Source organism: Neolamprologus multifasciatus, chromosome 14 (genome assembly GCF_963576455.1).
Source record: "Neolamprologus multifasciatus chromosome 14, fNeoMul1.2, whole genome shotgun sequence".
Lineage (NCBI taxonomy): Eukaryota > Metazoa > Chordata > Actinopteri > Cichliformes > Cichlidae > Neolamprologus > Neolamprologus multifasciatus.
The window spans coordinates 40,726,803-40,748,270 of NC_140452.1; the positions used below are offsets into that span (position 1 = coordinate 40,726,803).

The 21,468-nt window shown below is 40.8% G+C and overlaps 2 protein-coding genes across 4 annotated transcripts in view; both read right to left on the bottom strand.

The window, feature by feature from the left end:
• Positions 1–1,278: 1,278 nt before the first annotated feature.
• On the bottom strand, positions 1,279–10,999 carry dhrs13b.2 (dehydrogenase/reductase (SDR family) member 13b.2). Of its 3 annotated transcripts, XM_085184777.1 has the most exons (9): positions 10,528–10,660; positions 10,233–10,406; positions 9,886–10,161; positions 9,406–9,735; positions 3,386–3,733; positions 3,217–3,309; positions 3,063–3,082; positions 2,899–2,951; positions 1,279–2,509 (listed from the first exon to the last, which is right to left on the bottom strand). In XM_085184777.1, exons 1-8 carry the CDS (start codon positions 10,571–10,573, stop codon positions 2,937–2,939), a joined length of 1,302 nt encoding a protein of 433 aa, XP_085040903.1. In that variant the 5' UTR covers positions 10,574–10,660; the 3' UTR covers positions 1,279–2,509; positions 2,899–2,936. The 3 variants fall into 3 exon arrangements, with proteins under 3 accessions (XP_085040903.1, XP_085040904.1, XP_085040902.1); XM_085184778.1 differs by lacking the exon at positions 10,528–10,660 and adding an exon at positions 10,865–10,999 and having other exon boundaries at positions 1,279–2,951; XM_085184776.1 differs by having other exon boundaries at positions 1,279–2,951.
• A 4,357-nt stretch (positions 11,000–15,356) lies between these two features.
• LOC146504697 (tapasin-like) overlaps positions 15,357–21,468 on the bottom strand; it is a 30,991-nt gene continuing 24,879 nt past the window's right edge. Inside the window, exon 8 of the mRNA XM_085184772.1 lies at positions 15,357–15,901. Within this exon, the coding sequence (XP_085040898.1) occupies positions 15,851–15,901 (51 nt within the window). The 3' untranslated portion in view covers positions 15,357–15,850. The remainder of the gene's footprint in view (positions 15,902–21,468) is intronic.

The following is a 21,468-nucleotide window of genomic DNA, read 5'->3' on the forward strand; positions in this document are numbered from 1 at the left end:
CAATGATGGCACTATTTATGTTCCTATTTTCTTATTTTAGTTAGAAGACCCAAATGCCATGTTGCAATAGTACACTGCTATGGTAGACAACATTTCAAATGCAGGTTTGACAGGTTTGTGAGTGTACACTTTATCCAAAACCTAGTCACCTACTCATGCTTATCACTGGGTGGCTGTAGCTCAGGAGGTAGAGCTGGTCACCTACTGATCGGAAGGTTAGTAGTGCGATTCCTGGCTCCTCCAGTCTGCAAGAGTGTGAATGTGTATGAATATACAGGGTGGGCCATTTATATGGATACACCGTAATAAAATGGGAATGGTTGGTGATATTAAAGTCCTGTTTGTGGCACATTAGTATATGTGAGGGGGCAAACTCCTCAAGATGGGTGGTGACCATGGTGGCCATTTAGAAGTCGGCCATCTTGGATACAACTTTTGCTTTTTCAATAGGAAGAGGGCCATGTGACACATCAAACTTATTGGTAATGTCACAAGAAAAACAATGGTGTGCTTGGTTTCAAAAATTAATGCACAAGTCATGTATTTTATAAAGGAATGGCTCAGAGACCCCAATTGGGCTCCCATGAGCAAGATGAAAGCAGGAGATTCAAGTGGGGATGTGGCATGTGTGTGTTTAAGTCAATAGTATGTTACACTGCAAATAAAAAGTCAATTCTCATTTCACATTTTAGGTATTCAGCTTAAAAAAGTCCTTGTACAACATTCTGCTCATACAACTGAAAAGCAGAGGAACTTAGACATTAATAGTAAAGTTGTTGGGTTTTTTTTTTTTTAAATAAACATGAAGACAACTTTTCTAAAGCAATGCTATAAGATCTGTAAGGTAAGTATGAGAGGAACATTGAAAAGCATCTACAAAACAATCACATAAATAAGCAAAAGTTAGATTTTCCCACAAAAGAATTTAGCAATTGCCCTCTCTTGTTCTTTCTTTTAAAAATTCTTTTAAAATGTGTTTAATTACATTTTTAAGAATACGTTTGGGTTCAATCCAAAAGTCCCAGCTGCAAAATGATGCAAAAACAGATACACAAATGTAAAAATTGTTTTCTGCAACAGAGTTAATCTGGTTTTCATGAACTATGATTGAACAAGTAAGAAAGCCAACATAGAAAATTGAAAAAACTGTCTATTTGCATTACAAGACTGCAGCAACTATTTAGCATTCAGCAGCACACATCAACCTGAGGAATCTGATGAAACACTCTCATTGTTGAGTTAGTGAGTGCTCCAAGTCCAAAATATTCAGAAAATACATTTTAATTCCAAAACATTTTATTATTTAACCATGTGCTGCCAAGATAGTGCAAAAACGTTTCATAATATAAACTCCATAAGCTATTAAGTTAGTGGCCGTCATTCTCATTTATTCCCATTATTCAACAGGTTTTCAGCAGTAGAATCGCTACAAATACACAGTATTTTATTCCAAGTGCCTGGTACACTTTTCTTGTAAATAACAAACACTCCAGTTATCTTCAGTGTTTTTAATCAAAACTATTCTGTAATTCCACAAAATCTAACAAAACATTTTCATTTCTTTATCGGGGCATGGATTTGAAAAACACACCTGAAGATCATGAACGTGTTCAAATTTGTTCAGAAAACCTTTCTCTGCAGCACTTTAAGTGGTCTAAAACACCACAAGGCACCTTTAAAATATGATTGCTGCATTATGAACATTGAGTGGTTGCTCCAGCTGTTCTTTACCACCCCTGATCCCAATTGATAAAATGGGTTTCGTTAAGACCAGTCTCTAAAAAGCAGTTCAGACCAAGCAACAGTCCTTCAAGAGTAAAAAAAGAAAAAAGAAAAAAGCTGCAGTTCCACTATTGGCCAATTAAGGTTTGCTAAAAAAAAGCAAATCAATCCCCATAGATTTCCATGTTAAAAAGCATGTTTACAGACTGGTATAGAAAAGTCTCCTCTATGGATAGTTTCGACCTTTCCTTCTCTTAATGTAATGTAATATGTGATATTTTTCTATAACTCATCTATTTGGACACAAGTAAGGCTTAAGTTAGGGATGTTATATTTGTAATATAATTGTCCGACAAATAATATAACCTGCTGTGTAGTTTGGCATGTTCAAAAAGTTTGTAAAAATACTGGAATTTCACTCTCCAGAACTGAAGCCCCCATTTAGCAGATACTTAATTTAATGAATGTTGCTTGCTAACCAAGTTAGCTAGCTAATATCTACAATCTACCCCATCATCAAATATTGTCTCTTACTGCTCCTAAAAGACAGCCTGGTATCATCCAAAATCCCAAGGCTTAGCCTTCAAAGTGGGGAATCCAGAAACTACTGGGTGAGATCACTGTGGCTACATCCATCTTTTACATACAGTCTGTGGGTTGCTCCAACCAACCTTAAGCCTGATAATAATAGGCTTAAGGTGTCTCTTAGTGTGTGATAATTCACATGAATAAACATGTGAATATAGCCATTGCCTAGCAGCAGTGCTGTCCTGCTAATTTGTTGTTCCTGGAGTAAAAGAAAAGGCATTTAGATTAATATTATAGTAAGAAGAAAACAGGAAAATGAATAGGACTCTCTCAGGATTCTAATAAACACAAGAACACACTGCCAAGCAAACCCAGTTAATTACAAATAGGAGGAAATGCACAGCAGGCATGTCTATTAGGACGGACTTAGGTTGTATGGACATGGTTTACTCTTGGCAAAGAAACCATATTTTACTACAAAACAATTAGACTTTCAGAGTCCATGAAATTAAACTTAAATCAGTGCAACACAAAAACAATCAGTTTCACAGAAACCCAAATACACCTAAAAACTAAAGTCAAGCATTTCAGCATTTCTAAAATTAAAAAAAAAGATGGGGGGGGGGGGGGTGCTGCTGCTGTTCTCACTGATGGGTGTGATGCTCTGCTCAGGCCATCAGCACTGCTCAGTATGGCTTCTTCTGCTCGTGACAGGCACAAAAACACACACATCATTGAAAACAAAGGTAATTAAATATCATTGTGACTGGTGTCATTACATCAAATGCATTTTTTAAATAATATAATCTTACCTCTACTGCCCTTTTCCTTGCTGTGGAGAAAATAAATGAGAATTACTCTTTAGGACATCAACACCTCATGTAACTCCACAAACAGCTAACACATGTAAACTGTATATGTTTCCAGGAGGCGCTGGTGGGTTTGCGGCCTGTTTATATCACTCACCTGAGTGCAGGTAGCGCAGCATTACAAACAGGATAACCAACAGTACGATCCCAATCAAACCAAGAACAATGTTAAACATCCAGCTCCCTGGCTCTGAAACAGATAACACACATGAGACTCTGCTGCTCCCTACTGATAGTTTACAGTATTACACTGAGACGTCTCTCACCTTCCACATTCAGAATGAAGCTCTTTTTGATGGGCACTTTCAGGGAGTGATGAGAGACACTGCAAGTAAACTGTTTGCCAGACTGCCTGAGCGAAGCCTTGAGGTAGAAGAAAGCTGACAGCGAGTAGGTCCTGTCCTGGTTATGTTTGTGGCTGGACAGCAGGATGTTATCCAGTACCTTGGGCAGAGGAGCACCAACCCTCTGGCCTGACGCTGCCGGGTCCTGCTCGTACCAAACTATCTCCACATCCAGGGGGTAATAGCTGTCTGCCTCACACACAACTTTCTGCTCCTGGCCCTCCAGCAGTGAGAAGGTGGGTCCCACATTGAGGGAGACACGAGGAGGCTCTTAGGAGAGAAAGAATGGAAAATGTAAAAAGTTATCCCAAATGTATGAATCCACAGCTTCTGTGTTCTAAGTGATGGAAACATTGAAAAAAATCACACGTGAATTTCATTAACCATCATGGAGGGATGGATGGATGGATGGATAATTGTTATTAATCTCTGTCTCTCTTCCACAGCATGTCGTCTATCCTGTCTTCCTTCCCTCACCCCAACCGGTTGCAGCACATGGCCGCCCCTCCCTGAGCCTGGTTCTGCAGGTTGTTTCTTCCTGTTAAAAGGGAGTTCTTCCTCCCCACTGTCACCAAGTGCAGCTTGAACTGACTGTTGCTGTGAATATAACTGACACAGGAAGCCACTGCTTTAATTTCAAGCTAACAATATAACAAATGAATGAGAACAATGTGTAACTCAGTTGGAGTTAGAGAAGAATAACTCGGTGATTATATGTTGTAGTAGCCAAGAGGTGTGGTCTCTGTGAAGGAGCAATGAAGGATAAACTGGGGGGGCTGGATAGATAGGGCTGTCATAAGGAAAAGTGTTTGTGATCGCTGATGATGATATGAACTGGAGACATTTGAAATTTCTGAATGTAAAAGTTGACAGTAAGACACAACTACATCATGAGCCACATAGAGCCCACTTTGATCTTAAGCGAGCTGGACCAGTTAAATTAATTTCAATTCAATTTTATTTATATAGCGCCAAATCACAACAAATGTCGCCTCAAGGCGCTTCATAGATACAGAGAAAAGCCCAACAATCATATGACCCCCTATGAGCAAGCACTTTGGCGACAGTGGGAAGGAAAAACTCCCTTTTAACAGGAAGAAACCTCCGGCAGAACCAGGCTCAGGGAGGGGCGGCCATCTGCTGCGACCGGTTGGGGTGAGAGAAGGAAGACAGGATAAAGACATGCTGTGGAAGAGAGACAGAGATTAATAACAGATACGATTCAATACAGAGAGGTCTGTTAACACATAGTGAGTGAGAAAGGTGACTGGAAAGGAAAAACTCAATGCATCATGGGAATCCCCCGGCAGCCTACATCTATTGCAGCATAACTAAGGGAGGATTCAGGGTCACCTGGTCCAGCCCTAACTATATGCTTTAGCAAAAAGGAAGGTTTTAAGCCTAATCTTAAAAGTAGAGATAGTGTCTGTCTCCTGAATCCAAACTGGAAGCTGGTTCCACAGAAGAGGGGCCTGAAAACTGAAGGCTCTCCCTCCCATTCTACTTTTAAATACTCTAGGAACAACAAGTAGGCCTGCAGAGCGAGAGCGAAGTGCTCTAATAGGGTGATATGGTACTACAAGGTCATTAAGATAAGATGGGGCCTGATTATTTAAGACCTTGTATGTGAGGAGCAGGATTTTGAATTCAATTCTGGATTTAACAGGAAGCCAATGAAGGGAAGCCAAAACAGGAGAAATATGCTCTCTCTTTCTAGTCCCTGTCAGTACTCTTGCTGCAGCATTTTGGATTAACTGAAGGCTTTTCAGTGAGTTTTTTGGACATCCTGATAATAATGAATTGCAGTAGTCTAGCCTGGAAGTAATAAATGCATGAACTAGTTTTTCAGCGTCACTCTGAGACAGGATATTTCTAATTTTAGAGATGTTGCGCAAATGGAAGAACGCAGTCTTACATATTTGTTTAATATGTGCGTTGAAGGACATATCCTGGTCAAAAATGACTCCAAGGTTCCTCACAGTGTTACTGGAGGCCAAGGTAATGCCATCCAGAGTAAGAATCTGGTTAGATACCATATTTCTAAGCTTTTCAGCGCCGAGTACAATGACCTCAGTTTTATCTGAGTTAAGAAGCAGAAAGTTAGTGGCCATCCAAGTCTTTATGTCTTTAAGACATTCCTGCAGTTTAACTAATTGGTGTGTGTTATCTGGCTTCATGGACAGATAGAGCTGGGTGTCATCTGCATAGCAGTGAAAATGTATGCTATGTCTTCTAATGATGCTGCCTAGGGGAAGCATGTATAATGTAAACAGAATTGGTCCTAGCACCGAACCCTGTGGAACTCCATAATTAACCTCAGTGTGTGAAGAGGACTCTCCATTTACATGCACAAATTGGAGTCTATTAGATCGATATGATACAAACCACTGCAGTGCAATACCTGTAATACCTACAGCATGTTCTAATCGCTCTAATAGAATATTATGGTCAACAGTATCGAATGCTGCACTAAGGTCAAGAAGGACAAGCACAGAGATGAGTCCACTGTCAGAGGCCATAAGAAGATCATTTGTAACCTTCAATAAAGCTGTTTCTGTGCTGTGATGAACTCTGAAACCTGACTGAAACTCTTCAAATAAACCATTCCTCTGCAGATGATCTGTTAGCTGTTTGACAACTACTCTTTCAAGGATTTTTGATATGAAAGGAAGGTTGGAGATTGGCCTATAATTAGCTAAGACTGCTGGGTCTAGAGATGGCTTTTTGAGTAAAGGTTTAACTGCAGCCACCTTGAAGGCCTGTGGTACATAGCCGATTATTAGAGATAGGTTGATCATATATAAGATCGAAGAATTAATCAATGGCAGGACTTCTTTGAGCAGTTTTGTAGGAATGGGGTCTAAAAGACACGTTGATGGTTTGGAGGAAGTAATTATTGAAGTTAACTCAGAAAGATCGATTGGAAAAAAAGAGTCTAACTTAACATCAATGGAACTAAGAGTAGCTGTAGATAATATTACATCTGTGGGATGATTATTGGTAATTTTTTCTCTAATGATAAAAATTTTATTTGTGAAGAAGTTCATGAAGTCATCACTAGTTAACGTTAAAGGGATGGTTGGCTCAACAGAGCTCTGACTTTTTGTCAGCCTGGCTACAGTGCTGAAGAGAAACCTGGGGTTGTTCTTATTTTCTTCAATCAGTGATGAGTAGTAAGCTGTTCTGGCTTTGCGGAGGGCTTTCTTATAAAGCAACAAACTATTTCTCCAGGCTAAATGATGATCCTCTAAATTTGTGACACGCCATTTCCTCTCCAGATTACGAGTCATCTGCTTTAGGGTACGTGTTTGAGAATTATACCACGGGGTCAGGTACTTCTGATTAGAGACCTTAGTTTTCACTGGAGCTACAGTATCCAGAGTCGTACGTAGTGAGGAGGTGAAATTATTAACAAGATAATCGACCTCTGTTGGGGTAGCGTTCAGATAGCTGCTCTGCTCTGTGTTGGTACAGGGCATTGACGATGATAACAGTGGCTGGATTATATTCTTAAACTTAGTTACAGCGCTTTCAGAAAGACATCTACTTTGATAAAGTCCACTCTCCACTGCTGCGTAATCAATTATTGTAAATGTAAATGTTATCAAGAAATGATCAGACAGGAGAGGGTTTTCAGGAAACACTGTTAAATGTTCAGTTTCTATGCCATATGTTAAAACAAGATCTAGAGTGTGATTAAAGTGGTGGGTGGGTTCTTTTACATTTTGAGAGAAACCAATTGAGTCTAACAACAGATTAAATGCCATGTTGAGGCTGTCATTTTTAGCATCTACATGGATGTTAAAATCACCCACAATAATTATTTTATCTGAGCTCAGAACTAAATTAGATATAAAGTCTGAGAAATCAGACAGAAACTCTGTGTAAGGCCCAGGTGGACGATAGATGATAACAAGTAAGACTGGTTTCTGAGTTTCACAGCTGGGGTGGACAATGTTAAGCATCAGGCTTTCAAATGAATTAAAAGTCTGTCTTGGTCTTTCATTAATTAATAGACTGGTGTGAAAAATTGCTGCCACACCACCCCCTCGACCTGTGCTTCGAGATTTCTGGTAGTTAGAATGACTCGGGGGTGTTGATTCATTTAAACTAACATAATCATCCTGCTGCAACCAGGTTTCTGTAAGGCAGAGTAAATCAATTTGTTGATCAATTATTAAGTCATGTACTAACAGAGACTTGGAGGAGAGAGACCTAATATTTAATAATCCACATTTCACTGTTTTACTCTTTGGTTCAGATGTGGATACTGTATTGTTCTTTCTTTGTGATTGTTTAAGTTGTTTGTTGCTGGTTTTTAGTTTGTTTTTTGTCTTTTTGGAAGCAGACACAGTCTCTATGGAGATGGGTTTTTGGGGGGGGTAGCAGGAGGAGAGAAGCTGCAGAGAGGCGTGTAAGACTGCAACTCTGCTTCCTGGTCCCAACTCTGGATAGTCATGTTTTGAGGGGTTTAATAAATTTGTCGATATTTCTAGAAATGAGAGCTGCTCCATCCAAAGTGGGATGGATGCCATCTCTCCTAACAAGACCAGGTTTCCTCCAGAAGGGTTGCCAATTATCTATGAAGCCCACATCGTTTCTGGGACACCACTCAGACAGCCAGCAATTTAAGGAGAACATGCGGCTAAACATGTCACTCCTGGTCTGATTGGGGAGGGGACCAGAGAAAACTACAGAGTCCGACATTGTTTTGGCAAAGTTACACACCGATTCAATATTGATTTTAGTGACCTCCGATTGGCGTAACCGGGTGTCATTACTGCCGACGTGAATTATGATTTTATTGAATTTAAAATTACCATTTCTATCAGTGTAAATGAGTTTAACTAACTAATTTCAACAATACATCTCTGTTGTTCTACATGAGACATACAACATACTGCTGTAGTAAACTACATTAAACTTTTTTGGCTCAAATTATTTTTAAAAAAAAGTGTAACATTACAGAAAACTCTGGTAGCTCCTTACCTGTAGTGTCCATAATTATAAGGCAGAAAGTTAAATTTCCTATTTTTATTATTTATTTTACTCTAGAAGCAGACAGTAAAAATGCAGTAACTTTTCTGTCATTTAATTGTTTATTTGCTACTTTATTGTTGTAGCATGAATGGCTGTGGGGGAGTTCTCTATCAGCAGGACAACTATAACATTTATAAAAATACACTTTTAACTGTATTTTTTAAAACTCGTGCTCTTCTTCACATTTCCAGTGGGCCGATTAGAGTCTTTGCCGTGCTGACCTTATGTCAAACAACGCTAGGCAATGTTTGGATGAAGTCAGGACCTAGAAGGGCAGGTAGTATGCTGCCTGAGCATGAAGCACTGAAAGGAGCTGGTGTGTCAGCTGTGAAGAGCATGAAATGAAAGTAGATGAAATCTCAGCTGAAGCTCATTAAAAGTTCTCAGGGTCCACTGTCCATCAAGTGCCCATTATCCCTAACTAAAGGGAACCCATTAAACTAATTTCTAGCCCCATTTGTTTCATTCTTGCTGTACAGTAGAGCAGCTTTACATAATGCACAGTACAAAATAATCTTGATTTAACTTCTACTGGGTCTTGAAATTGCTCTTCAGTGCTAACTCCTCCCCCTTTACACCAAGTTTCTTCTGATTGATTGGACCTTATGAACAAAAGATTAAAACAGTGGATGGGTGGGGCTTCTCTCCTTACAACTACATTAGGGATATCCACTCTCACTGACTTCATACAGATCTAAGAGTAGAAAAACTGTTTAAAGTCTAGATATGGATACTTGTTATTATCATAATCTGAAAATCTGACCATGTTTAATATGGAACAGTATCAGTATGACAGAAAAACTAAAAAAACAGAATCAGTCCCCTTTATAATCGATTTTTCAGTTTAACTAATGTAACAGGCAGAATTAATATTAGCACTTTGTGTCATCTGATTTCCTCACCTTCGATGTGCAGATTTATGTCCACACTGCCAAACAGTGGATTCACTGACACTGAACAAATGTAGGTCCCTTCACTGCTCATCTTAGACAGGGGGAGGGTGTAGGTGGCATCGCCAGTCGCCAGAGCCTTCAGCCCAACGCCGCTCCCCTGGGTGTGCCCGGTGCGGCTGGTGTAGCTGAAGAGTTTATTCCTCTCTCCCCGGTGCTGCCAGTGCCACTCCACAGCGATGTTGGCACCCTTGTGGTCAACGTCAAACTGGCAGTGGAGCTTTTGCTGGGACATCAGGCCTGCTTTCACTGAAGGAGTCTTTGTTTTGATGGCCATGGCGACTGTGGAAACAGATCTGGTGACTGTCTGCACAAATTTCTAAAAACAAGTGGCCCACCGTGTCCCATAACTACACATGCATCATCAACAATAAGTATCTCATATAATAGATATATTTTTCTGATTCTGAAATCCTCATATGTTGAGTTTACCTGTGGTGGTGAGTACCTCTCTGTCAGGGATGGGGGGCCATTTGCGGTAGTCCTGCTCTCCTGGGGGAGGCTGGTCAGAGGGGTGCCTGAGGAAACCAGTGACTGTAAAGAGGCCCCTGCTGTGTCTGAGGGTACAGAGGAACCAGCGGTTGTACTCTTGGGCGCCCATGACAGGCCAGCGGACATAAATGCCCTCTGTGCTGTATCTGCGTAGCTCACACTCCAGCTGCTCTTCCTCCACCCCCTCCACATACCGCCTCAGGTCCAACTTTGATCCTAGAATGGGACACATGCAGTCAAATCAAATGTCTTTCAGCCTTCTCCTCATGCAGCCTGCAGTAACTCACCAGTGATTAATAAAGTGATGGCGTTTGGGTTAACAGGAGCATCTCCTTTCTGACCAAATTGCAGCATAGCCTCTCTGTGGATGAGTCGAGTCTCAGTGTTCCCCTCATTATTAGTAAACACATGTTCGTCAGTGAACTGACAGGGCAGCCACTGGTTCTGGATACTCAACACACCTAAATCACACAGACATATGCACAAAATCATCATTAAGCGTATGATTCCATTCATGCAGTCGAGTGTAGCGTCCACACTAGCTCTAAAAACGCGGTGACAAAGCCTTGCACAATAACTCACCTGCACTTAGATACAAGTAAATAAGGATATTTAAGATTAAACCCATGATTCTTCATTGGTGACCCGCAGAAAATCCCCTTTAGTTCGGTTGCCGCTCGAAGTTTCTCCGGATACTTTCACTTTCATTTTCAAGAAAAAAAAAACTGGCTTTGCAGAAGCTCCCACCACGTGACAAGCAGCACACAAAGTAAGAGGGAAAATATGAAATTATAATAATATTCGCCGTTAAATTGCACTAGTTTCAACGTTAGATTGTTAAAGGGACCCCTAGTTATTGTTTTGTTTAGTAGTAATCTGGCTGTGTCCAGTGCGCACTACTGTGTGACAAGTTACTCACAAAATATCCATAATCATGCCCACAGTTGTATTTCTACAGAGGCTTCTCCACACGTCTCAACGAGTCAACTGTAGGTTATGCTTCCATTTTTTTACGCCATCAAACTCGTAGTACTGTCTTTGACCTGAGGTGTTGCTGTGAGTGCACCAGAGCACATCCACAGCCACAGCACAGGAGGGTTTTTTTGTTTTTGTTTTTTTTACAAAAAACTTTATTCATGAACAATAGCACAAGAAACAGACAAGAAACTTAGAGTATTCATCAAATAAAAATCATGTGTAAAAACTGTGTGTTTAAGAAGCTAAAACAAAGTTATAAACTATCAGAAAGCAGGAACTTGTCTCAAATTAATTTAAAATGGCCAGGTAAAGCAACTTCTGTATTTATTTTTATTTAATGTTAATAACTGTACAGTGCTCTGTTTTTGGTAACTATTGTCCATGATGTAAATATGTAAAAGAAAATGTGTATGCTTCTGTTCTGTGTCCTGTGTGTCCTGTTTGTTTGTATATTCGTTTTTCTTGCTGCTGTTACAACCAAATTTCCCCTTCTGGGGCAATTAAAGGATTATTCTATTCTATTCTATTCTAAAGTAAGGGCTTTCCTATCACTTGCAAGTTTTAGCAATTTACTCAAGAATTTAAATTCATTAAGCAATCAGTTTTTCACTGTTTGGTTTTAAAATATTTACATTTGTGGATACAGTATTCCCTGACAACAACAGAGTCCAAACAAATATCCCATACTTGATTGCTTTATTGAATCCCAGTGGACTGTAACTAGCTCCATTTCATAAAGAGATTGCAATAATTCAGTGTGGAAAGAGCAGAAGATCCAGACTTCAATATCATCTTCCCAGAATACTCAGGTAGTCGTATCCAAGTTAAACCAGTTTAAATTGGTTTAACTTGGATAATAACTTGAAATTTCTGAATTTCCTCTCCTTGTTATTTGAACTTAACTGAATTAATCTTAACTGAATTGTGACAGTTACAGGATCCTGTTCAGGGAGGGTGCTGTCCTAGCTCCACTAGTTACTGAAACATTACTATTAGGGGTTGCATTCTTCTTCCATATGGTCTTCCAGTGCTTCCACCAAATGTTGCCTTGGTGGGCCATTGTCATATGGTTTCCCTGCCATTGAGAGGGAACTGTAATAATGTAATAATGTAATAAACCAGCTGTACTCCACTGAAACATGAATGGTTCAGTGGAGTACAGCTGGTTTATTCTCCTGCCTTCTATCTCTCTGGTTACATCTTCAAGTGACTGGTTGTGATTCTTTGCTTGGCAGTTTCCAAGCCCTTGAGTTTGTACTTCTTAGACACTCCTTTCTGCAGCTCTGTGGAGGGCTAACTCAACACACTGCCTTGATTTTGGCCTCCTTCTCCATGGAGGGCACTGCTTCTTGTGGTTGTTCATCTTTTAGCCAAGCATCTCAGTGATCACTGCTGCTGTGGTTTAGATCAGCTGGTTGGTTTCAGTTTGTCTGTAACGCTGCATTCACATCTTTTAGTAGACCTTCAAAGATTACTTTGAAAGTTGAACGTTATAGACTTGATAATCAGCCACAGCTTAGCCACAATCTTCTCTCTCTAGCACTCAACACCTTCATCGAATCAGCTGTACTTGGGCTTGGTTCCAATATGGGATGAGGGTGATAATATCTCCCCCCTGACGTGATGTCCTGGCCCTGTCCTTGCCATAGCATTTGTGTTGTACATCATCGATCTCCAATTGGGATAGCAGTTGCTTCTTCAGAATGTTGGAGCACCTAAGCTACTAGTTGTTTCGCTGTCAGTTTACAACCTCTGCACATGTGCACGTGACTGGACATGTGAAAAATGCACATGTCCAGTCACGCATTAGTATTTGAACAGCGCCACCGGGACCGCCTGTTATGTAAATATAAACAACTGGTCACAGAAAAGGACAAAGAAATTAAAGAACTGCGGTCAACGCTGAATCAGGAGGCTGCACTTCAAAACAAAGATGCCATACAGAAACTCCACAGATGTGAGAGGGAAAATCGCGACCTCAAAAAGCAGTTAGTAACAACACAGCGAATCCTTTCTGTATATGAGGCTAAGAACAGCAGCCTTGTAGAAGAAAATAAACAACTGACACTTGAGGTGAGCGCAAAGCACGCCCCGCTACCTCAGATTTCCACCAAGGCCAAGTCAAACTCTATGGCGAAATCATATGAGCAGTCTGAGGTTGGGCGTTCAACCAGAGTCATCTCCAGCATTCCTCAAAAGACAGAAAAAAAGGTTTATCTCCTCCCTCCTCTCGTAGGCAAAACGTTGGCATTGCAGAATTTAAGCAGCAGACCCTCCAGATTATCCAGCAACTCTCCAAAGATTTTGCAACACACCCCCATAATTAAACAACAGACCCCAGTACAGATGTACTTCACTGGATCAGGCAGCCATCCCATCCTGCCTAAAATCAGACACAATCATCCCAGTGCCGAAGAAGTCTCCCATCTCCAGCCTGAATGATTACCGCCCTGTGGCCCTCACACTGGTAATCATGAAATGCTTTGAGAGACTAGTCCTTCAGCACATCAAGGATTATCTACCCCCAGAATTTGACCCCCACCAGTTTGCATACAGTGCAAACAGATCCACAGAAGACGCCATCGCCACAGCCCTCCACGCTGTGCTAAGTCACCTAGAGCAGCGGCAAAGCTATGTCCGAATGCTCTTTGTGGACTACAGCTCAGCCTTTAATACAATCATCCCGGACATCCTCATCACCAAACTGGTCACTCTTGGCCTCCCTCCTCTCACATGTGCCTGGATAAAGGACTTTCTCACAAACCGGCCCCAGACTGTAAGACTTGGCCCTCATCTCTCCTCCACTCGCACACTGAGCACCGGCTCCCCACAGGGCTGTGTGCTGAGCCCCCTGCTGTATTCTCTCTACACCCACGAATGCCGTTTGACCCACAACAACACTCTCATCATCAAGTTTGCTAATGACACCACGGTAGTCGGACTCATCGCAAAGGGAGACGAGGCAGACTACAGAGAGGAAGTCCTGAAGCTGGCAGCATGGTGTTCAGAAAACAACCTGGCACTGAACACTGAGAAAACCAAAGAGCTCATTGTTGACGTCAGGAGACACAGCACTGACTTGGCCCCCCTTTCCATCAACGGGGAGTGTGTGAAGAGGGTCCACACCTTCCGGTTCTTTGGTGTCCTCATCTCTGCTGACATCTCCTGGACAGACAACATCTCAGCGGTCGTCAACAGCGGCTGCACTTCCTGAGAGTCCTCAGGAAGTACAAGCTGAACTCCAACCTGCTGCTGACCTTCTACCGCTCGTCCATTGAGAGCCTGCTAACCTACTGCATCACGGTATGGTACGGCAGCTGCACCAAGCGGATAGAGTGAGGCTTCAGAATGTGGTCAAGACAGCACAGAAGATCATCGGCTGACCTCTCCCCTCCCTGATGGACATTTATTCCTCCCGCTGTCTCAGCAGAGCAGCAAACATCATCAAGGACAGCTCCCACACTGGTTTCAACATGTTCAGCCTGCTTCCCTTAGGGAAGCGCTACAGGTGCATCAGCACAAAAACCCACAGACTCAAAAACAGTTTCTTCCCCAAAGCCATAACCACCCTGAACTCACACATGCACCGATAACACAGCCCCCCTAAGAAACCTGCTGACCTGTTCCAACACCAGAAAGCCCACTTTGAAGCTGTGGAGGTAAACACAGACAACACGAGAGCTCTCAATTAACACTGCTCGTTTATTACTCATCACCACACAACTGGATACTTTTTCCTCCAAAACACAGCAACAACACTTCCTGAAAACTGGGTGTGAGTGGAGCCCTCCAGTGGTCCACCACAAAGCAATCATTTCCTTCCATACATCAAAAGAAATAATCATCTTTTAGACTGGTCAACAAACAAAAATGAACTTTTTCTAAAATAAAACTCAATCACTAAGGGATATGGTTAAAAAGAATACTAAAAATACACTGAGGCAATTACATCTCTAACCCAGGAGGGCCTGTATTTACCGTAACACCAAAAATAGTAGACAACAATAAATAATAACATCTGTTTGCTGTGAGGAAGTGACATGAACACATTCCATCTGTGTCACTACCTCACCCCCAACCAGTCGCAGCAGATGACTGCCCCTTTCTGAGCCTGGTTCTGCTGGAGGTCTCTGCCTGTTAAGAGGCAGTTTTTCCTCCCCACTGTCGCCAAGTGCTTGCTCATAGGGGGTCCTCGGATTGTTGGGGTTTCTGTAATATTGTAGGGTCTTTACCTTACAATATAAAGTGCCTTGAAGCAGCTTCTTGTGAATTGGCATTTTGCAAATAAAATTTAATTGAAATGAACTGATTTCCTTTGGTTTAAGTCTGAGTGGTTGTATTTGAGCACTTTTGATCTACTTATATTCATTGTATTCATTCCTTAAAATGAGGTACTAACTCTAAACTTTCCACTGTGATTCTAAAACCTAAAGTACAAAGTACAAATACTTTACTGTACTTACGTTTCAGGTATCTCTATTTTCAGAATCAGCATATTTTAGAAATGTTGCATGAGTATTTTTTTTTCTGACACCTTTTAACTTTTACTCCCTACATTTTGACAGAAATTTCTGTATTTTCTATGCCTTACCTTTAAACATGGGTTTGTTACTTTAGGTTTAACACATTACAGAAAAGTTTTTATTTCCATGCACTTAGCATCTTTAAACAACAAACACAAGGAAAAAATCCTGGATCTCCAGAAGAAATGCTAGGACATTGAAAACAAATGTGCCATTGTAAAAAAAAAAAAAAAAGACATGGGAGCAGAAAGAAAAGGTAGTGGAATTTCTGGCTTTCAAGACAAAATCAAGACAAAAAAAGTCTTGATTTTTTTTGCCAGATTTTGCCAAAATTAAGCCAGGCAGTAATTGACAAAAAAGCAAAACAAGTGAAAGAGAAAGAACTCAAGCAAAAAGAAGAATGCTTAAAAAAGGAGATCAAAAATCCGGGACCAGCTAATGGAAGAGTGGGTGAACTGTGAGAAAAGAAAAACATAATATGTGAAATTCTATACATATAAAGGCTAACCACTGAGCCCTGCTCTGAAAAACTGACATAGATGTAACTCTGTCTGTAAAGTTGCATTTAAGAAATAAGTGCTTAAAGTTAAAGTTTAAAGCGCCATCTTCTGTCACTACGGAACATAAAGTCACATGGTTGGTTGGTTAATAGACTTACATTAGTTTATGTTTGCTAAATAGTGACACAATGAATAACCCCCTTACTCTATAAAGGTGTGTGTGTGTGTGCGTGTGTGTGTGTGTGTGTGTGTGTGTGTGTGTGAGGAATGCTCCTCAGATCAGCCTTTAGCATAGGACTGCATAGGATACAGGATACAGTATGCTGATCTTCAAATGCATCTGTAGTTAATGTCTAATGAGTAATGTAATGATGTAATTTGTTCCATCTGATAGACATCGTACACTTTCTGGATCCATATATTATATGCGGGAGGTCCTGGTTTTAACCATCTAATAATTATGCATTTTAGGGCTGCAGTGAGGTAAGTTTTGGCTTTGCAGTCAATAAGTTCTGGAATCCTTCCCAAAACTGCTACTGTAGGACTTAGTGGAATATTTACTTTGAAAACTCAAATTATAGGATCAAATATCTGCCTCCAGAATACTTTAGGGCAGAGCCAAAATATATGGGTATGGTTGGTAGATTGTGTCCCACAGTTCCTCCAGTATGAAGTGAAGTGTGGGGCCCATCTTACCAGTTATTTCTGGTGTTCTGTAGAATCTGCTGATAATTTTCCATTTAAACTCTCTCCATCTGTTTGAATTAGTGGTGTGGTGTGCTTTAGTACATATTTCCCACTTGGTATCATCAGGTATTTTTTCATTTATTTCTGCTTTCCACCTTCCCCTCATCCTCAGGGAATTATGCTTAATCATTGATGGGAATGCATTATAGGTTTGACTAATAGTAGTAGTCTTGTCTCTGTTTCCCATCTGTTTTTTGGGTTGTTTTTTTTTTTGTTTTTTTTAGAAATTCTTCAATTGGTGTGGGGTTGGCAATGTTTCCCTAGCTCTTGAGTGTTGTCAAAAAGGACCTTAGTTGAAGGTATCTATAGAAATCTGTCCTGGGGAGATTAAATTCATTCTTCAGATGTTCAAATGTCTTAAAGTTCCCTTGTTCCAATGGTTGATGTACACATTTCAGTCCATTATATGCCCACTTTTAAATGCAGTATCCAAATACTGCATTTAAAAAGTGGACAGGGAAAAGGGTTTCATAGATCCAATGCTTGATAGTGATGAATGATACTTTGGTGGTCCCAGTGCTGACTGAATTTTGTTCCAAAATTCTAATGTATTAGAAGATTGCCATTTATTTTACGAGACTATCTAGAAAAGGAAGTGTTTCCATTGGTTCAGGATATTTGCTATTTTCTATATTGAGCCAGCGAGTATGAATATCACTTTGCAGCTATGTCAGCAAAGGTTTTATTTGTGCAGCCCAGTAGTAATGTTTAAAATTAGGAACATTAATACACCCCCCCCCCCCACCCCCCATCTTGAACAACTGCGGGGTCTTGAGTCTAATTCTACGCTGCTGTTTATCCCATATGAAGTTAGAAGTTATTTTGTCCAGCTTATCAAGCATTGTCGTTTGGATTTTCAACTGGTATCATCTGTAAAATAAATAGAATAGTCTGGGCAGAACATTCATACATATACATTCAACTCAGCTCATTAGGGACAGGAGGAGAATAGACCACTGCTCTCAATCATTGCTGATACGTTGAATTATTTTATTAGAATTTTTCTCAAACAAGTGGTCCAAAGGTATGGGAATGAAAATTCCCAAGTATTGTTAAGGGTTCAAATATTGAGGAGGGATACAGGAGGGTCGGTCAAACGCTGATGATTTTAATGAACACTGTACGCAGACAGCATCGATCTCTCCGTAACAATACACAAGCGGTTGTTTTATACCATCAGGGTTTACTTTTATGACGCCCCCTCATGTGTCAAGCAGATACAATACATGCATAACTTTCAAAACCACAATGACTTTTAACACAGTTTGAAAAAACAACATCGCCTCGTCTGCATCCCAGGTGTCTTCCTGTCGCTGCCGGACACTCGCTTATCGTCTGGAACATCAGGCACACATTCTGCAACAAAATGTTCTTTTGCAGGCACAATTTTGCAGTCACAAGCAAAATATTTTGAGGGATTCTAAGTGTGTGTGTGTTTGTGTCAACCTGAAATGCACTCAGTGTCACCTCTCACCTCACCAGCTAAATCTTGTAACCTTTCCACCAGACAGAAGGCCAGCACGTACACAACTGAAACTATATGTGTAATATATTGAATAAATGTTTTAATCAAATGATACTACTTAAAACTTCATAAAAGAATATAAAAAGAATAAAAGATAACAATGAATAACCTGGTTATTCAAATGGACTCATCCAGACAGCTCCTCAAAATAAACACCAAAAAATGCACACTTTACAGAGGAAACAAAGACATTTCAGAAGTACACATCCTGACTTATTCTGAGTCATCTGTTACCAAGCAAACTCAAACACAGCAGGTTGCTGAATACACTCAGGTCTTTATTCAGGCCTGTTTCTAGATTATGTGATATATGTATTGTAAGCGTATATGCAATCTTTCCATAGCTCTAGGCCACTTTGCTCAATAGATCGGCATCGCGCCGGACGAAGCTTCTGACCATCAATTAACTGACCGAGCTTCAACTCTTTAATAAGCACCAAAATGCAATGTGTATAAAATGATTACAGTTGCTCCTGCAATGAAAGATTATTATATGATTATGGTACCACCTGTAATACAGACTTTAATGTAATGTTAACAGCTTCAATAAATGCTTTAGTGGTTCTAATGCAATGATAATACTGATAATAAAATAGCAGTAAAATAACTTGTTTAATCCTACAGTATTTAATACCCACTTTAGACCATTTTAATTCACTTTGTACTTTAATATTTTCTGGAATTGTCCCATTTATATCCATTGCCTCGGTCTTATCTATGTTAACCTTGTAACTTGAGTAATATCCATAGTCTAGAATAATGTTTTTTAGGTATGATATTGTAAGATTGGGTTCTGTTAGAAATAGTATTGTATCAGCAGCACATAGGGATATTTTATGCTCTTCATTGTTTTATATTATTATTGCCTATTAGTAACAGGTTGAGAGAGTTCCACCTCCACCTCCTGTTTGTAGTGCTGGCCCGCTTGAAGCTGAAGTTCTGGCGCATGTGTCACAAAAATCAACACACTGCTTCAGAAACACTGTGCCTGTGTCTGAACAGAGTCGTATGATCAATGACGTCTGAAGCTTCATTCGGCATGTCACTGCTTCAGTACCTAATTCAATGGTTTGTAAGGAACTGAATCACTGGCAGGGCTTGTGTTGTGTTTTGGTGGTGATTTGTGCGCTCACACAATGTGCTTACACATGGCCCACATACTGCAAAGAATGACGGCCCTTTGGTGGCCCAGATCTGGTTTGCCACAGGTGGCCCACACATGGGCCAGCACAAGGCCCGTTGCAGACATACTGCTGGCCCTGTGCTGGCCCAGAACAGTTTCAGCTCTGGCCCCAGATGTCAGCCTAATGTGTACTTTAATCAAGCCATGTAATAACAACATGTGCCGGAACATAATAGTGCAAAAATAACGTGACGAAAATCTGTTCAGACAATAAATGGACTGATTCTTACATAGCACTTTTCTACTCTCCCAGATTACTCAAAGTGTTCTATACAACATGCCACATTCACCCACTTTTTCTAAACTGAGTGCTTCCTAACTACATTTAAACGCATTCACACTCTTGACATGCAGACTGGAGGAGCCAGGGATCGAACCGCTAACTTTCCGATCAGTAGGTGACCTGCGCTACCTCCTGAGCTACAGCCACCCAGTGTGAAACATGAGTAAACCCTCACTAGGTTTTGGATAAAATGTACACTCACAAACCTGTCAAACCTGCATTTGAAATGTTGGTTACCATAGATAGCAGTATAGTATTGTAACATGGCATTTGGTCTTCTAACTAAAATAGGAACATAAATAGTGCCATCATTGCCAGGCCTGGCCCACATCTGGTTGACATACACCCTGCCATGACATCAGTCAGTCAGAAGTGCCAGCTTGATGCCGAATCCAGGCCAGACCTGTTTTCAATGAGCCTGGGCCACATAAACCAAACCGTAATCGGGCCAGATGTGGCGTGCTATCACATAGACAGTGCCACCTATGCCAGGCCTGGCCCATATCTGGATGACATACCACTTACCATGCCAGAAGTCAGCCAGCAGTGGCAGCTAGACACCAGATCCGGGCCAGACCTGTCTGCTATGTGGGAACACTCTGGAGTAAAAAACATGAGTGCTTCCTCTTGTTACCCTCCATTAGTGAGAGTGCTTGTCTTTCAACTCTTCTTTCAAATCTTTGCATAATAAACAATAAACCTGTGACTGAATTTTGTTGTCTTTTCTAAAACTGATAAAATTCTTCTCATCTGCTCAGCTTTTTTCTTGTGATTTTTAATATAAAGGGATCCTGAACTCTGAATACAGGCTGCTCTTGGACATACCATCATAACATCATGATAGGCGAGTTTAGACTCTTTTTGGGTGTGCTCAAGCATGCTATATAGGGTCAAAAGCATTAGCTGATGTAGCTAATTTTAACCTTATTGCGAGTTGCCAGCCAAGGAGCTGATGGACTTTACTATTAATAGTTTGTTACAAATTTCTATTCCTATTCTGGTCAAATTGGGCTTCAGTGTTTGTTTACTGTACAGCTCCAGATCCAGGTGGCGGCAAGTCAGAATGTTGTTATCTATGTCAGCAGCAGCCTGTATTCAGTTTGAATATTGCTATAAACTGATATGGATCAGTTTATCTTTTATTCACTGCAACATTTAACATTTGGGTGATGGCACAAAGACTGAGAGAGGGGAGGATAGAGAGTAGAGCTGGGCGATATATCGAGTTTTTAAAAAATATCGATATATTTTTATACGAGATATAAGATGTGACAATATCCTTTATATCGATATAGTCTATGTTACGTTATAATTATACTTGTGGAGCCGCAAATTTGCCTCTCTTTCGTCCACTTTTCTCTTTACACAACGTTACTCGGCCTCGCCTCTCCTTCACTGAACACAACTCCCCCTCCTCCCCCATCGCTTCACCTGCAGGCAGAGACAAGATGGACACGGCAAATCTCCGTTAACGAGTTACTGCGCATCGCCCCGTGTGTGGGGCTGGACGCCATCAATGTGTTAGCTAGCTAACCACGCTAACGAGCTAACCACGCTAACGCCATGCAGCCCAGAGGCGCTGCACAGCCTAAAATCCTTTCATTTTCTCAAAAGCTGACAGCGCGCCTTATGTATGAATTCTGGTTGTGCTTGATGGCCGCGAACTGATTTTATGTGGTACACAGCGCTCAGCAATCTATCAAAAAATGTTTTAGTACGACTTTGGTAAGCTACGGTGCTGCACCGGTTGATGGATTGTCAGAGCATTACGGCTACCGAGGAGC

What these genes read in the sequence shown, in the direction of transcription:
- dhrs13b.2 (XM_085184777.1), bottom strand. Translation starts at nt 10,573, where the DNA reads ATGGGTTTAATCTTAAATATCCTTATTTACTTGTATCTAAGTGCAG. An exon ending in CATCACTTTATTAATCACTG is followed by an intron (nt 10,162 to 10,232) that starts GTGAGTTACTGC and finishes GTCCCATTCTAG; the next exon opens with GATCAAAGTTGGACCTGAGG. An exon ending in GCTGCGCTACCTGCACTCAG is followed by an intron (nt 3,083 to 3,216) that starts GTGAGTGATATA and finishes TTTTCTCCACAG; the next exon opens with CAAGGAAAAGGGCAGTAGAG.